Source organism: Notolepis coatsorum, assembly GCF_963971535.1.
Source record: "Notolepis coatsorum genome assembly, contig: SCAFFOLD_2790, whole genome shotgun sequence".
Classification (NCBI taxonomy): domain Eukaryota; kingdom Metazoa; phylum Chordata; class Actinopteri; order Aulopiformes; family Paralepididae; genus Notolepis; species Notolepis coatsorum.
The window spans coordinates 2501-20290 of NW_028174136.1; the positions used below are offsets into that span (position 1 = coordinate 2501).

Below are 17790 nucleotides of genomic sequence, written 5' to 3' on the forward strand. Positions count from 1 at the left end.
ACACACGTGCGAGAATGGGCGACACACAGGAAATGTCTCTCTGCACTTGACCCATCCCGTTGCCCTCCCCCCCCCCCCAAGGGCAGCCGGGAGCAGATAGGGGCGTCTGCGAGGGCCGCGCCCCGGGGACCAATCCATGTGCTCCTGTCCGTCTTCGTCAAGGACGCCACAGCGTCAGCGATCTGTGGTTGTGCATGTTTTTCCATTGTGTTTATCTTATCGGGGGGGAAACCCTTGCTGAGCACAGAGGGGGGAGAACATGCAAACTCCACACAGAAAGGCCCGGGAGATACCCCCCCCACTGGTACCTGGCATCATGGAAACCTGGTCCCCAAGCGGGAATCGAACCCTGGACCTTCTAGCTGTGAGGCGACAGTGTTAACCCCTACACCACCGCGCCGCCTAGATTTGAGGCTTTGTCTCCCGGGGCTTTAAGTATCTACGTTTGAATCTGATCCAAATCGTACCCTATCATTATCCGAGTGATTATTCTGTGGGTAAAACCAAAGATTTTGATTTAAGACTGCTAGGCCGAGTGACCCCGCCCCCTAAACAAAGAGAGAAACGATGAGCGCTTGGAGAGGAGCGGAGCCCCAAACATCCAGTGCCCGTCAAAGAGATGTAATTACCATGACTACAGGGAGGTGCATGCATTCATGTGTGTGTGTGTGTGCGTGTAAGTGTGTGTGTGTGTGTGTGTGTGTGTGTGTGTGTGTGTGTGTGTGTGTGTGCTTGCGTGCGTGCGTGTGTGTGCGTGTGTGTGTGTGTCTGTGTGTGTGTGCTTGCGTGCGTGCGTGCGTGTGTGTGTGCGTGTGTGTGTGCACGCATGTGGATGCTTATGTACAATAATGTTGTCCACTGTGGGAGAATGAAAAAGAGCAAAACATTATGGATGGAATATGAAGAATGAATATGACTGCCAAGTTTCTAATGGCCGTGCGCATCCAATCACAAGTCTCCTGGGGGACACCAGAGCTAAACCATCCAATCACAAGTCTCCTGGGGGACACCAGAGCTAAACCATCCAATCACAAGTCTCCTGGGGAACACCAGAGCTAAACCATCCAATCACAAGTCTCCTGGGGAACACCAGAGCTAAACCATCCAATCACAAGTCTCCTGGGGAACACCAGAGCTAAACCATCAATCACAAGTCTCCTGGGGAACACAAGAGCTAAACTATCCAATCACAAGTCTCCTGGGGAACAGCAGAGCTAAACCATCCAATCACAAGTCTCCTGGGGAACACCAGAGCTAAACCATCCAATCACAAGTCTCCTGGGGAACAGCAGAGCTAAACCATCCAATCACAAGTCTCCTGGGGAACACCAGAGCTAAACCCCAAAATGCACATCAACACCGCAATGCCGCTTTTATTCTGGAAAACAGTAATTATGTCTATTATGTTTATTAGTGAGTGAAACGACGACCACGTATGTCACACTCGCACTGTAATTATTGCTTATATCATGAACTTGCATAACCGGGGAGTTTTGCTGATAGAGCAGTTTGCTTTTCTGTCGGCCATATTAGGTTAGGTTAGGGTTTACTTTATTTGATCAAGGGGGACAGCGTACATTAATAAAACATTTTACAGATGTAAATGCACCCAATTTTAGCCAAAAGGCTAATTTCCATTGGCAGTCCCCCTGCCAGAAGGTACAGGCTAAAATCCTGTGTGAAAAAGGGTTAGCAATAAAAAACTGAATAAAATCAAGATAAATAACATTAGAATAAAAAACACAACAAAAGCACATAGACATAGTAGGGATACAGGTCACAATACAGTCATGGACACAAGGACAGAGCACATCATGACAGATTAAAAGACCCAGACATAGACAAACGCACTATATTGTGTCAGATCAGTCCACAGTTGGCTTATTGTTTTCATTCCTTTTCTCCCCGCTCCCTTCAGGCGCTCGCTACGACCGGATCATGTGACGCCACGCTGTCGACACACCACTCAAGAGACGGCAACATGACGGAGGGACAACACGGTAAAGTCCTGGATAAAGAATAAAGTCTTTCATTGAATTGAAATTATACTGAGGTGAAAGTATGGGTACCGTCTCAAAATCGTACTCAAGTAAAAGTCAGAGTATCTGGCTAAAAACACAGTTGAGTAAAAGTCAAAAACGTTTAAGTACTAAAAAGTTAAAGTAAAAACGTCTGTATCATTTTCCATTGATGGGGATTTGATTGGCTGTTTTTAAATAAAGCGCGGCCGCAGGATTAATAACGTTAGCGTTAGTTCGGCCAGAGAAACAAATATACTAATTAAAATGGCAAATGCAACAGTAAAGTGCAATAGTAATATACAATGTACAGGTTGTATATGATATACTGTCGCAGCCCCTGAACTGTGGAACAGCATCCCCCCCTCCATTAGGGTCCTCGACCCCTGAACTGTGGAACAGCATCCCCCCCTCCATTAGGGTCCTCGACCCCTGAACTGTGGAACAGCATCCCCCCCTCCATTAGGGTCCTCGCCCCCTGAACTGTGGAACAGCATCCCCACCTCCACTAGGCTCCTCTCCCCCTGAACTGTGGAACAGCCTCCCCATCTCCATTAGGCTCCTCTCCCCCTGAACTGTGGAACAGCATCCCCACCTCCACTAGGCTCCTCTCCCCCTGAACTGTGGAACAGCCTCCCCCCTCCATTAGGGTCCTCGCCCCCTGAACTGTGGAACAGCATCCCCACCTCCACTAGGCTCCTCTCCCCCTGAACTGTGGAACAGCCTCCCCATCTCCATTAGGCTCCTCTCCCCCTGAACTGTGGAACAGCCTCCCCATCTCCATTAGGCTCCTCTCCCCCTGCACTGTGGAACAGCATCCCCACCTCCACTAGGCTCCTCTCCCCCTGAACTGTGGAACAGCATCCCCATCTCCATTAGGCTCCTCTCCCCCTGAACTGTGGAACAGCATCCCCACCTCCATTAGGGTCCTCGCCCCCTGAACTGTGGAACAGCATCCCCACCTCCACTAGGCTCCTCTCCCCCTGAACTGTGGAACAGCCTCCCCCCTCCATTAGGGTCCTCGCCCCCTGAACTGTGGAACAGCATCCCCACCTCCACTAGGCTCCTCTCCCCCTGAACTGTGGAACAGCCTCCCCATCTCCATTAGGCTCCTCTCCCCCTGAACTGTGGAACAGCCTCCCCATCTCCATTAGGCTCCTCTCCCCCTGCACTGTGGAACAGCATCCCCACCTCCACTAGGCTCCTCTCCCCCTGAACTGTGGAACAGCCTCCCCATCTCCATTAGGCTCCTCTCCCCCTGAACTGTGGAACAGCCTCCCCATCTCCATTAGGCTCCTCTCCCCCTGCACTGTGGAACAGCATCCCCACCTCCACTAGGCTCCTCTCCCCCTGAACTGTGGAACAGCCTCCCCACCTCCACTAGGCTCCTCTCCCCCTGCACTGTGGAACAGCATCCCCACCTCCACTAGGCTCCTCTCCCCCTGAACTGTGGAACAGCCTCCCCCCTCCATTAGGGTCCTCGCCCCCTCGACAGATGCCTTCAAATCTAGGCTCAAAACCCACTTCTACCTACTAGCCTTTCCCGTTCACTGACTCATGCCCTGTTTGCCCGTGTGTTTTCCCGTGAGCCCTCTAGGGCTGCCCTTTGATTTTTTTTTGGCATTCGAAGCTTCGGGGCCGAGATTCGGTTTTCATTCGAAGCTTCGAGATTAAAAAATTTTAAATAAAAAATTAAATATATAAAAGTATGTTGTGGGACTTGTACAGCACTTTGTTCAACTTTGTCAGTGCTGTAAAGTTTAAACCTTTTCAAACCTTAGACAAACGAAACACTTTGCTTTCATGAAATATTGTAAGCCGTCATTTGAGGCTTTTATAAAAGCAGCACAATGAACACAAATCTGTCAGTGCCGAGTCCGACCTCATCTTAAATAACAAACAGCATTGCTTGTTGTAGTTAACAAGGAGAGGCAGAGTTGATTTTTCAAAAAATAAATAAAAAATAGATTATATAAAACATTTAAAAATGTATTTATATACTGTATATTCGAATTGTATTTCCCCATTCGAATCCCATGTCCGTCGAACGAAGCTTCGAAGTATCTAAGACAGCCCTAGTGCCCTCCCGTAAAAACGGAGTTGTGATTGTTGTCTATATTATGTATCTATGTATCTACCCTCTGTACAGCACTTTTGTGCTTTTTTTTTTTTTTTTTACAGGAAACAGCTTTTCCCACAGAGCCACGGAGAACGGCGTGCCGGCGGGGGGTACGCCTCCGTACTCGGTGGAGACGCCCTACGGCTTCCGCCTGGACCTGGACTTCCTCAAGTACGTGGACGACATCGAGAAGGGCCACACCATCAGGAGAGTGGTCCCCGTCCAGCGCCGGAGCAAAGGCCCCCGCTCCAGCACCCTCCCCCGGCAGCCCAACCCCTCCGTGCACGGCTACCGGCCCAGCCCCTGGGGCTCCACCGGGGCCCTGGCCCCCAAGCACCACCACCACCACGACGGCTATGGATCCTGGGGGGCCCCGCTCCGCTCCGAAGGGTTCAAATCTCTGGCGGAGATGGAGGCCGAGATCAGGGCCTTCGACGAGCAGCCTCTGGGAGAGCACGTCAGACCCAACCTCCTCCGGGCGTCCAGCCTGCCGCTCACCGTGCTCCTGAGGCAGGGCTCCGAGTCCGGGGACGGGAGCCTGCGGAGCTCCAGGGACCACCTCGGGGGAACGGACGCCTCCTCCCGCGAGGACCTCTTCCTCCGCCGCGGTGACTCCTCCTCCTCCTCGGGGACGCCGCTGCGGCGCCTGGCGGAGGCCCTGGAGCGCGTGGCCGAGCTGGAGCTGGAGGCGAGGGTGGTCCCCGAGCTCCGCGCTCAGATCTGCATCCTCCAGGAGGAGAGAGAGCGGCTCCGCCTGGGCGCCGGGTCGCGACCCACTTCCTCCTCCTCCTCCTACTACGGCACCTCCGACACCAAGAGGCCGAGGCGCGACGCCGCCGCCGCGTTCCCCCAGAACCCCGGGGAGACGACGGACCGGGAGACGGACGACCCCAACCCCACGCACGAGTGGAGGACCAGCAGCGACCTGGACGAGCTGCTGACGGTGACGGCGCTGCAGGCCAAGGTGGCGGCGCTGGAGCAGAGGCTCCACGAGAGCGGCCTGGAGCTGCTGAGGGAGCAGCGGGCGCAGCGCGGGGGGCACCACGAGAGGATCCACCGTCTGACCGGGAACCCGGGAGGCCGGGTCCACGCGGAGAGGGTGGCGGTGGTGGTGGACCACCAGGAGGAGGGAGACGAGATGGTAGAGGGTGCTGCTGCCGGATGTGGATTATTATACGCATCGCTCGACTGCGACGAGGCCTCTCCCTCCTCGGGGGGGTTGAATAAGAAGCCCGGCGGCGCCGCAGACGGACAACAGACGGTTCAACAAGAGCAACACCCTGCGGTCGGCTGCTCTACGCCGACGCCGATGGAGCTCGACGAGGCCTCCTCGCCCCCCGGCGGCGGCGGCGGTCCGGACCCGGCCACGGCGGCGCGCCACGTGAGGCGGATCAAGAGGCTCCTGGAGAAACAGTGGGTGTGTCTGTGTGGCGGCGGCGGGGGCGGGGGGGAGGCGGAGCCTCTGGAGCACGCGGACGCCAACGTGAACTCCCTGCAGCGGGAGATGATGGGCCTGGTGCAGACGCTCTCCGTCCACCTCGAGCAGCAGAGCGACGCAGAGAGAGCGCCCCCTGGAGGCAGAGCGGCCCACAGTGAGTCCGGATGGAGGGTTTCAACTCGACAACGTACGTCCTAACTAACCCTATTAACTATTCCGTCCTTCGGATGAGACGCTAAGCGCGAGGTCCTGACTGAATCTGGTCGTTAAACACATTGAGTGCCACGCCCCTTCCGGGAAGTGACCCCTTCCTTGCCGTCCATTAACCCCGTGTAAACGTAGTTGTAGTTTGTAGAGCTAAACCTATATTTTATAGTATCGCTATGGGTCTAATGACGCCGTCGAGTCTCAGTGACAGTGTGAAACGAAAACGAAAAAGGAAAAAACAAACAAAGTAACCCAGAATGGAAGGTTTTGAAGACTCTACCTATTAACCCTTTCACTGCGACAGTACAGAAGGTTGACCCTTTCACTGCCACATGACAAAGTGTTAACCCTTTCACTACCACACTACAGAAGGTAGTGTGAGAGTAAAGGGTTAACCTTCTGTAGTGTGGTAGTGAAAGGGTAAACCGTCTCCCTCTATTGGCTTATTTATAGATAAGGCCCAATATCAAAGTCCTCGCTGAGTCCTGTTGGTGCCATCGTTTTGAGATAATGGACCCACCACATGCTTCTCTCCTCAATAGGAGATGATCTATATGTCTCCCCCTCGTCTTGTGTCCCCCCCCCCCCCCCCCCCCCCCCCCCCCCCCAACACGTCATTTGAAATTTTCCGACACGGGAAGGCCGGTCTTTCGCTTCACATCAGCGTCTCTTTTCGCAGCGCTATCAAAACAAGGCGGATCACTGGCCTAGTTTTAAAGTCAACGTTGAGAGAAATCACAGCGAGGAAAAAAAATTCCATCGCCGTGTCATTAAAGAAACCACATCGTTTTTTCTAGGTCAACTTGATTTTTCCCTCTCGTCAAAATTGAGACCCACAAATTTAGCGTTTGGTGTAAATTGACGGTTGCAGTTGGTCTGGGATCATAGAGAGACAGATTTTTTTTTTTTATATCGATGACTGTATGTCCTCGCCGTTTATGAGTCATATAAAAAGGATGTTTCTCCAATTTGGAATGTCCCGAGTCGTGTCCCCGGAGAGACCGAAGTCGAGGAAGTGGCCCGTCTCTCCGTGCCCCTCCTCCTCCTCCTCCTCCTCCTCCTCCTCCTCCTCCTCCTCCTCCTCCTCCTCCTCCTCCCGCCCCTCCTCCTCCTCCTCCTCCTCCCCCTCCTCCTCCTCCTCCTCTCCTCCTCCTCCCTCCTCCTCCTCCACCTGCTCCTCCTCCTCCTCCTCCTCCTCCTCCTCCTCCTCCTCCTCCTCCTCCCCCTCCTCCTCCTCCTCCTCCTCCTCCTCCTCCCTCCTCCGTCCTCCTCCTCCTCCTCCTCCTCCTCCTCCTCCTCCCCCTCCTCCTCCTCCTCCTCCTCCTCCTCCCCCAGGTCAAGCTCCGCCCTAAGCAACAGTTGTGATTGGAGGATCAAGAAAAGCGGGCGGGGTTTGAGATTGAGAACCATTTCCTATCCTCAAAGTAACCTTTGAACAGTTGCAAATAGTCAAGCAATACATGAAGTTATCTATTGTAAATGATGGATATACATTCCTCTATAGAGGAAAATATATGGCAGGAGTCCGTCCGCCTAATGTTGTCCAATGGCTGCTTTGCCTTAAAGGAACACGCCAACATTTTGCGAAATGAGCTTACCGTCTTCTCCAGAGAGAGAGACAAGAAGATGGATACCAGTCTCCTCTCTGTGTGCGTTCAGTAGAAAGCTATCTGGCTGCACATTAGCCTAGCTTAGCACAATGAATGGAAGCGGACATGACCGGTTAGCCTTCGAGAGAGGTGTTAGTTGGACAATGCCTGTATAGGCTAACCGGTCATGTCCGCTTCCATTCGTTGTGCTAAGCTAGGCTAACGTGCAGCCAGATAGCCTTCTACTGAACCCACACAGAGAGGAGACTGGTATCTATCTTCTTGTCTCTCTCTGGAGAAGACGGTAAGCTATGTTCCCAAGATGTCGGCGTGTTCTCTCCTTGAAACGACCCCCTCACGTCTCCCGCCGGTGTCTGTCCCCGTCTCCTCCACAGGCCCCAGGTCCATCATGAAGCGGGACGGAGGCGCCAGGACCTCCAAGAACCTACACTTCGCCGGTGTTAAAGACGGGTTAGTGAAGAAGTCTGACTCCGCTGGTTGATCTGCAGCTCTGGCTGTGGACCATAAATACATCGAGCCATAAAAACAACCGGATGAAAAGTTTGAAATGATGAAAACAAGCCACTCCCTGTAAGACCCTCCTTTGCAAGGTTATTCCCTGACGCCTGAGTTCTGTCCATCCTGACGCCGTTCACTTCACATGTTTACAGCGTACAAGTATTATTATCAGCTGTTTAAAAAACAACAACACCTTTTATTTATAATTGTATTGTATAGATCGTTGTGTATTGTTGTTTACAAAATCTACTAAGGTTGAGGAGCTGGGAAAAACAAGCATCTCACGCTTCTCCGAATGTACGGTATGTACATTTAAAAAAGCTGTGACCATAAAATAATCGGAATATTTCTTATGGTTTGGACCCAGGGTTTTGAAACCTTTTTCTTCACGTAGCCTAAGGGATAACAGCTATGAGTCATTTTAGAAATATATATTGTGACGACGAGCCTTGTTGGTGTTCGGGCTCGACATGGTCCAAAACAAACGCATTCAATTTCCACACGAGCACAGTTTCAATAAATAAAATAAATGTATTGACTAATAGCACAAAGTCCGATGGGCAATAGAGTAGTCGGATAACAGTCCAGGGTCAAAACACGCTTCTGGCTCTCGTACAAAAAGGGAGGGAATGTTGAATACTCAGGGTTTGCCGTCCGGTCCAGGGTCAGTTTCACAAGGCGGGGGGGTATCTCAGCCAGTCCAGGGTCCAGTACCACGAACACCTTCTCGCTCTCACCTCTCCTCTCAACGACCTCTCACCTCACAAACACTGTATCTCACACTCTCTCCTCGATCTCTGCTCTTTCCTCACCTCCACTCAACCCTTCTCTGTCTCTCCTAGGACTTTATGCTATGGGTGTCTCTGTGTGTGTGTGTGTGTGTGTGTGTGTGTGTGTGTGTGTGTGTGTGTGTGTGTGTGTGTGTGTGTGTGTGTGTGTGTGTGTGTGTGTGTGTGTGTGTGTGTGTGTGTGTGTGTGTGTGTGTGTGTGTCTCTGTGTGTGTGTGTGTGTGTGTGTCTCTGTGTGTGTGTGTCTCTGTGTGTGTGTGTGTGTGTGTGTGTGTGTGTGTGTGTGTGTGTGTGTGTGTGTGTGTGTGTGTGTGTGTGTGTGTGTGTGTGTGTGTGTGTGGGTGTGTGTGTGGGATGTGGGTGATCACGTGGTGCACAGGTGTGTTCCATCAGTCCTAATCAGCTCCCTAATTGACTCTCCTCTCCTCCCGTGGCAGTAGTATCTCCCTTCCTCCACGTAGCCACGGTGGGACGGGGGGGATGATATCTGCCACAGTATATTATTATTTTAAATAAATGGGGAAGCGGTTCTTCCTGGATTAAGTCGTCTATTCCTCTCTTTTAATCGGCGACTCTCTCCCGTCTCTGATGTGTTCAGATGTGAGGCGACTTCAAGCGAGGAGCTCGCCGGTCTGGGCGTCCGGGAGGGCCGCGCCGAGCGGGAGGAGGAGGAGGAGGAGGAGGAGGAGGAGGAGGAGGAGGAGGAGGAGGAGGGACGCGGTCCCACCGCGGAGGAGACGAGGGTCCGGGACCCCGCGGAGACAGCCGCCGCCCAGCTGAGCCCAACAGGGCAACAGATGATGCCGCCGCCGCCGGTGGTGGTGGCTGGAGCGGGACGTGCGGGGAGGACAGACGGAGGAGGGGGGGCCGAGCGCGCGGACCAGCGGGAGACGGCCTCTGGGGGTCAGATGGAGAGCGACTCTGGATCAGTCACAACCGCCGCGGACAGGTGAGGGGGGGGGGGGGGGGGGACCTGGGACTTAAAGACGTATCATGTCTCTACCGAGGCAACAACGCTGGAAGGGCAACACATGCTTTTGATTGTTTGACTATTTATTTTTTTTTATTATCTTTTTCCTCCTTCTTTCTTTTTCCGTTTTTCTCCCATCCCAATGTTAGTCGTTATGCCAATTCCCAATCCCCTTCCTGGTCGTTGCGCACTCTACCCCCTACCGTCGGTCTGGGAGGGCGGAGACTATCACATGCTTCCTCCGACACATGTGTACCCAGCCCACCGCTTCTTTTCACCTGGCAGCGCGGACTCTCACTGGGGGAGTGTAACGTGTGGAAGGATCACACTACCTCTCCTAGATCCTTCCCTTGCTGTGCAGGCGCCCCGACCGACCTGTAGGAGTCACTGTTTAACAACGACCAGGACCCACCCTTGCCGGGTTTCCCACCCGCTAACACTGCCAATCGTGTCAGTATGGACGGTCGGCCAAGCCGGAGGCACCACAGCTGGATTCGATCCCACTGGATCTGTGGTGGTAGACAGACGCTTAGTCCGCTGCGCTACCCAGCCGCCCGATTGTTTGACTCTTGATTATGGGAATAATTCTCTCAAGTATGTTTTTATCACACTCACAGGAATAATGATTCTACAGAGAGAAGCAGGTTGTATTATTATTATTATTTTTTATTATTATCTTTATTAGCATTTTACAGCTTTTTTCTGGCCACGCAGGACCGATAGAGGAGAGAGGGAGAACGGGAGGAGAGGCAGGGAAGACGTGCAGCACATGGTCACCGGGTGTGGTGCGGCCGCTTCGCGACTCAGCGCGCTATATGGTGTGCTACTGGAGCGCCGCAGCAGATTGTGTTATTGTGTTGATATTAAGGACTCGTCTCTCTCTCTCTCTCTCTCTCTCTCTCTCTCTCTCTCTCTCTCTCTCTCTCTCTCTCTCTCTCTCTCTCTCTCTCTCTCTCCTGTTCTCTTGCAGGGAGACGGTGAACGGGGACTTCATGGCGGCGTGTCGGTTCCTCGAAGACCACATGGACACAATGGACGACCCCAACGAGGACATGGTATATTATTGAAGTCTTCTCGATTCATCTCTCCGTCTTTCAGACTCGCCGGATTCAATTATGATTGACAGAAGGACCCTTCCTTCTCTCTAATACTATATATCCGCTAAACCCTGGTCAAATTATAATCTAAAAGGGGAGGGGGAGATCTGTCTTGAACCTTTCCATCAGAAGGGCAACGTAAATGTCCAACCCCCCCCCCAACCCACCCAACCCCCTCCTAATGTACAGTTTCCTCCCCCTCGAATGGATATACTTTCTGTTAGGATCTCTGTCTAACTGTATATGTCATGTATGTCATAAATGTCAATATGAATTGAAAATGGGGGACCCTGATGTAAACAAGACGAAAGTCTTTCTCTGGTCTGCATCCCCTTATTAACAATTGTGTGTATTGAGCCGTACTGTACTGTACCCAGTCTGCAAACTGTTAAATAAAGTTTTCAATCAATAAATCAATCAATCAATCAACATCAACGTAGCACTCTTATTCAAAGCTTTTTATTCACGTTTGCCTTCCCAGAGGCGGGCTCTCGTGGCAGTGTTCCAGGATTGGTTCGGCGTGTCGGCGGAGGAGGACGCGGTGGCCAATAGGGTGGCCCTGTACCTGAGGGAGGTGAGGGAGGCCACGCCCTCTCTGCTGGCCTTCCTGGTCAACATGGCCGACGACAACGGCAACACGGCGCTGCACTACAGCCTCTCGCACGGCAACTACGGCGTGGCGGGCCTGCTGCTGCACACGGGTAACAACGCACCATGTGGTCCTCATTGTGATCATATGGTTATTATGGGATTTATGATTATGTATTATGTGTGCCTCGCCTATACGGTGTTTATACATGTATAGGTTTGATTTGTACACTGTTTTTATTTTAATTTTATAAAAAAATATTTGTATAGATGCATGAATGTACAGAATATGTTTTAAACTGTTTTTATATTAGCTTTAATATCCTTCAATTTTTCTGGCTTAAACATCTGGCCCAGGGGCGTGAATACTTTTGACAACAAATGTTTGTTTCCGCGTTCGAGTTTGTGCGCTCTGATTGGCCAGGTCATGTGACATGTGCGCCAATCGTGGGACAGCAAGTTCTGCGCCTATTTCCGGGTCTAACAGCCTGCAAACTACCTGGCGTTCTATCGCCGCGCTCTAAGACAAACCTCTAACCTTAACCAACTTCGAACGAGTGCCTAAGCTTAACCGGTGTAGAAACTTGCGGTCTCACGATTGGGCGTACATGTCACATGACCAGAAACGCGCGGGCCAATCAGAGACGCAGAAACAAACATTTGTTGTCTAAAGTATTCAGGCGGCCCAGCGACTACAGCTGAAAACTAGCAACCCTGCTAATGTTGGCATATTTACAGTTTTTAATTTGTATTAATTTATAAATTGATTGATCTGCACTGTCCCTGATCAAATAAACTGAGTAAACTAAACTAAACTGGTGACATCATCACACGGGTAACCAGTGTCTGTAGTGCAGCGGTGTAAAGTAATTGTACTTCGTTACATTACTAAAGTACTGTTTTTGGGGGATTTGTACTTTACTCAAGTATTATTAGGTTTGTATACTTGTACTTTTACTCAATTACATTCCAGAGAAAAAAAACCATACTTTTTACTCCTTACATTTAAAATGCAGACCTACAACAAAGTACAAAGTACAAATCTCGCAGGTCCAACCATTTTAATTAGTATATTTGTTTCTCTGGCCGAACTAACGTTAACGTTATTAATCCTGCGGCCGCGCTTTATTTAAAAACATCCAATCAAATCCCCATCAATGGAAAATGAACCCGCCCCTTACCCATGCTGATTGGTCCTTGTGCAAGACTATAAAGCGGGGATCTTTGATCTATCAGAAGAATAGACAGTCAGAAAATAAGTGTTTTACTTAAACTTTTTAGTACTTAAGTACATTTAAAAGTAGAAACTTTTTTTAGCCAGAGATACTCTTAATTTTTTCCTTGAGTACGATTTTGAGACGATACCCATACTTTCACTTAAGTATAATTTCTGGGTTACTTTTTACACCCCTGCGGGTAACATACCAGATTTGATATTAGATTAGATTTATGAATGGACCACGATTCGATTCGATTCGATTAATTTTAGATACATTTTCTATCAGTTAATTCCCCAAAACATTTTCAATACACAAATGTGGCTGGGGGAACTGATTCACTCAGCATGGATGGACTATAGGTCAATAAAAACAATACACACAAAAAAATAAAAATTTGTGTGTGATTAATTTCGATTATAATCGATTCTTAACATTTTCAAATCGATGCAGTTGAATCGTCACATTAGAATCGATGCATTTGGATTAATCGATGCATCGTTACGCCCCTACTGTAGCACCATTTTTATAGGATTCTATCACATTTTCATAACAATAGCGAATATAACTTACCCTGCGCCGTTTTCATTGAGGTTTCTTACAAATGTTTTATTTGTCCTCTATATGCGGATAACATTCAAATCTTAAATTGTACCATTATGTTCCCGTTTAGACAACAAACATAATGCTAATGATGCACTTTTGTTAAGATAATTAGGTGACCATTCTCGATCACTGTACTCAGGTCCCATTAATAGTTTAACGCTGATCAGATCGCGTCAAAGAATAGACGCGTCCCAGTGACCTGTGACCTGTGACCTGTGCTAAAGGTCTTGGGAATTGGATTCATGTTGTAGTTTTCACATTTTCACCTTTTAATTTTAAACCAATGCTGCCATCTACTGACAACAGAAAGTGTTGCGTACCGTCTACTTGAGAGGCTACCCCCGCACTTCCGTAAACACCGTCGCCCAAAACACATCCTAGAGATTCCCACTTTTTTACTGGTACATAGGTTCATATCTAATAGTCTTTAGATGACTAAATATAGATGAATACTCATGAAATTTGATATATATATATTCTAAAATAAGTATAACTTCACTTCATCTACCTGTCGACATGAAATTCCCAAACGCTGACGGTAAAAAAAAAAAAGCCTGGATGTCGCGCAAAATGGGGCGTGACCGAGTTTGGTCCCAGACAATGAGAGTGACCGAGATTGGTCTACGTTCCGTTACACATTATGGCCCTTACAGTCCTGCATGGCAGAGGGTTCAGTGTGTGGGCTCTGACCCGTGCCCCCCCCCCCCCCCCCCAGAGGGTTCAGTGTGTGGGCTCTGACCCGTGCCCCCCCCCCCCAGAGGGTTCAGTGTGTGGGCTCTGACCCGTGCCCCCCCCCCCCCCCCAGAGGGTTCAGTGTGTGGGCTCTGACCCGTGCCCCCCCCCCCAGAGGGTTCAGTGTGTGGGCTCTGACCCGTGCCCCCCCCCCCCCCCCCCCAGAGGGTTCAGTGTGTGGGCTCTGACCCGTGCCCCCCCCCCCCCCCCCAGAGGGTTCAGTGTGTGGGCTCTGACCCGTGCCCCCCCCCCCCAGAGGGTTCAGTGTGTGGGCTCTGACCCGTGCCCCCCCCCCCCCCCCCAGAGGGTTCAGTGTGTGGGCTCTGACCCATGCTCCCCCCCCCCCCCCCCCAGAGGGTTCAGTGTGCGGGCTCTGACCCGTGCTCCGTGCCCCCCCCCCCCCCCCCAGGCGTGAGCGAGGTGAACGTGCAGAACAGCGCCGGCTACACGGCGGTCATGCTGGCCTCTCTGACCGCCCCGGGGGCGCCCGGCGACCTGGACGTGGTGCGGCGTCTCATGGAGCTGGCCGACGTCAACGTGCCCTCCAGCCAGGTACACACCGCTGCTACACACTGCTACACACTGCTGCTGCACACTACTGCTACACACCGCTGCTACACACCGCTGCTACACACTGCTGCTGCACACTACTGCTACACACTGCTGCTACACACCGCTGCTACACACTACTGCTGCACACTACTGCTACACACTACTGCTACACACCGCTGCTACACACCGCTGCTACACACCGCTGCTACACACCGCTGCTACACACCGCTGCTACACACTGCTGCTACACACTACTGCTACACACCGCTGCTACACACCGCTGCTACACACTGCTACACACTGCTGCTGCACACTACTGCTACACACCGCTGCTACACACCGCTGCTACACACTGCTACACACTGCTGCTACACACTACTGCTACACACCGCTGCTACACACCGCTGCTACACACTGCTGCTACACACTGCTACACAGAGTGAGTGAGTGAGTGAGTGAGTGAGTGAGTGAGTGAGTGAGTGAGTGAGTGAGTGAGTGAGTGATGAGTGAGTGAGTGAGTGAGTGAGTGAGTGAGTGTGAGAGAGTGAGTGAGTGAGTGAGTGAGTGAGTGAGTGAGTGAGTGAGTGAGTGTGAGAGAGTGAGTGAGTGAGTGAGTGAGTGAGTGAGTGAGTGAGTGAGTGAGTGAGTGAGTGAGTGAGTGAGTGTGAGTGAGTGAGTCCGAGTCCCCAATACCCATATTAAGGGGACTTTTAACCAATAATTGTATAGTACCCTCATCCATCCTCTCTTTCCTCTCCCCCTCTACCCCTCTCTTTCCTCTCCCTCTCCCCCCTCGCCCTGTCTCTTTCCTCTCCCCCTCTCCCCCTCTCTTTCCTCCCCCCTCTCCCTCTCTTCCTATCCCCCTCTCCCTCTCTCTTTTCTCTCCCCCTCACCCCCTCTCTTCCCCCCCCCCCCTCTCCCTCTCTTTCTTCTCCCCCTTTTTCCTCTCCCCCTCTCTTTCCTCTCCCTCTCTCCCTCTCTCTTTTCTCTCCCCTCTTCTTTCCTCTCCCCCTCTCCCTCTCTCTTTCCTCTCCCCCTCTCCCTCTCTCTTTCCTCTCCCCCTCTCTTTTCTCCCCCCCTCACCCCCCTCTCTTTCCTCTCCCCCTCTCCCTCTCTCTTTCCTCTCCCTCTCTCCCTCTCTCTTTCCTCTCCTCCCTCTCTCCCTCTCTCTTTCCTCTCCCCCTCTCTTTCCTCTCCTCCTCGCCACCTCTCTTTCCTCTCCCCCTCTCTTTCCTCTCCCTCTCTCCCTCTCTCTTTCCTCTCCCTCTCTCCCTCTCTCTTTCCTCTCCCTCTCTCCCTCTCTCTTTCCTCTCCCCCTCTCTTTCCTCTCATCCTCGCCACCTCTCTTTCCTCTCCCCCTCTCTTTCCTCTCCCTCTCTCCCTCTCTCTTTCCTCTCCCTCTCTCTTTCCTCTCCCCCTCTCTTTCCTCTCCCCCTCACCCCCTCTCTTTCCTCTCCCTCTCTCCCTCTCTCTTTCCTCTCCCTCTCTCCCTCTCTCTTTCCTCTCCCCCTCTTTCCTCTCCCCCCTCTCTTTCCTCTCCTCTCTTTCCTCTCCGTCTCTCCCCCTCTCTTTCCTGTCCCCCTCTCCCCCTCTTTCCTCTCCCCCTCTCTTTCCTCTCCCTCTCTTTCACTCTCCGTCTCTCCCCCTCTCTTTCCTCTCCCTCTCCTCTCCCTCTCTCCCCCTCTCTTTCCTGTCCCCCTCGCTCCCTCTTTCCTCTCCCTCTCTTTCCTCTCGCTTTCCTTCTCCCCCTCTTTCCTCTTTCCTCTCCCCCTCTCTTTCCTCTCCCCCTCTTTCCTCTCCCTCTCTTTCCTCTCTCCCTCTCTTTCCTCTCCCCCTCTCTTTCCTCTCCCCCCTCTCTCCCTCTCCCCCTCTCCCTCTCTCCCCCTCTCCCTCTCCCTCTCTCCCCCCTCTCCCACTCTCCCTCTCCTCCCTCTCTCCCCCTCCCTCCCCCTCTCACTCTCCCCCCTCTCCCTCTCTCCCTCTCCCCCTCCCCCTCTCCCCCTCTCCCTCTCTCCCCCTCTCCCCCCTCTCCCTCTCCTCTCTCCCTCTCTCCCTCTCTCCCCCTCCCTCCCCCTCTCACTCTCCCCCTCTCTCCCCTCTCCCTCTCTCCCCCTCTCCCCCTCTCCCTCTCCCCCTCTCTCCTCTCTCCCTCTCTCCCTCTCTCCCTCTCTCCCCCTCTCTCCCTCTCCCCCTCTCTCCCTCTCTCCCTCTCTCCCCCTCTCCCCCTCGCCCCCTCTCACTCTCCCTCTCTCCCTCTCTCCTTCTCTCCCTCTCTCCCCCTCCCCCTCTCTCCCTCTCTCCCTCTCTCCCCCTCTCCCTCTCTCTCCCCCTCTCTCCCCCTCCCTCTCTCCCCTCTCTCCCCCCTCCCTCTCTCCCCCTCTCCCTCTCCCCCTCCCCCTCTCCCCCTCTCTCCCCTCTCTCCCCCTCCCTCTCTCCCCCTCTCCCTCTCTCCCCCCTCTCCCCCTCGCCCCCTCCCCTCTCTCCCCCTCTCCCCTCTCCCCCTCTCCCTCTCTCCCTCTCTCCCCCTCTCCCTCTCTCCCCCTCTCCCTCTCCCCCTCCCCCTCTCCCCCTCTCTCCCCTCTCTCCCCCTCGCCCCCTCCCTCTCTCCCCTCGCCCCTCCCTATCTCCCCCTCTCCCCCTCGCCCCTCCCTCTCTCCCCCTCCCCCTCTCCCTCTCCCCCTCTCCCTCTCTCCCTCTCTCCCCCTCTCCCCCTCTCTCTCCCCCTCCCCCTCTCTCCCCCCCTCCCCCTCTCCCCCCCCCTCTCCCCCTCTCTCCCCCTCTCCCTCTCTCCCCTCTCCCTCTCCTCCCCCTCTCTCCCCCTCTCCCTCTCCCCCTCCCCCTCTCCCCCCCTCCCCCTCTCCCCCCTCTCCCCCTCTCTCCCCCTCGCCCCCTCTCTCCCCCTCGCCCCCTCCCCCCTCTCCCCCCCTCCCCCTCTCCCCCCTCTCTCCCCCCTCTCCCTCTCTCCCCCTCTCCCTCTCCCCCTCCCCCTCTCCCCCCCTCCCCATCTCCCCCTCTCCCCCTCCTCCCCCTCCCCCCTCCCCCTCTCCCCCCTCTCTCCCCCCTCTCCCTCTCTCCCCCTCTCCCTCTCCCCCCCTCCCCCTCTCCCCCCCTCCCCCTCTCCCCCCTCTCCCCCTCTCCCTCCCCCCTCTCCCCCTCTCCCCCTCTCCCTCTCTCCCTCTCTCCCCCTCTCCCCCTCTCCCCCTCTCCCCCTCTCTCTCCCCCTCCCCCTCTCCCCCCCCCCTCCCCCCCTCTCCCCCCTCTCCCTCTCCCCCTCCCCCTCTCCCCCCCTCTCCCTCTCCCCCCCTCTCCCCCTCTCTCCCCCCTCTCCCCCTCTCCCCCTCTCCCTCTCT

General features: G+C 53.5%; 1 protein-coding gene across 1 annotated transcript; it reads left to right on the top strand.

The window, feature by feature from the left end:
- Positions 1–1922: 1922 nt before the first annotated feature.
- On the top strand, positions 1923–14440 carry LOC311247629 (KN motif and ankyrin repeat domain-containing protein 2-like; the record flags this gene model as incomplete). Its single annotated transcript, XM_084338650.1, has 8 exons — positions 1923–2000; positions 4200–5762; positions 7767–7842; positions 9277–9336; positions 9379–9627; positions 10619–10703; positions 11227–11446; positions 14298–14440. Coding segments are annotated over exons 1-8 (2415 nt in total), but the record flags the coding sequence as incomplete, so codon positions are not given.
- Between the last annotated feature and the right edge of the window lie 3350 nt (positions 14441–17790).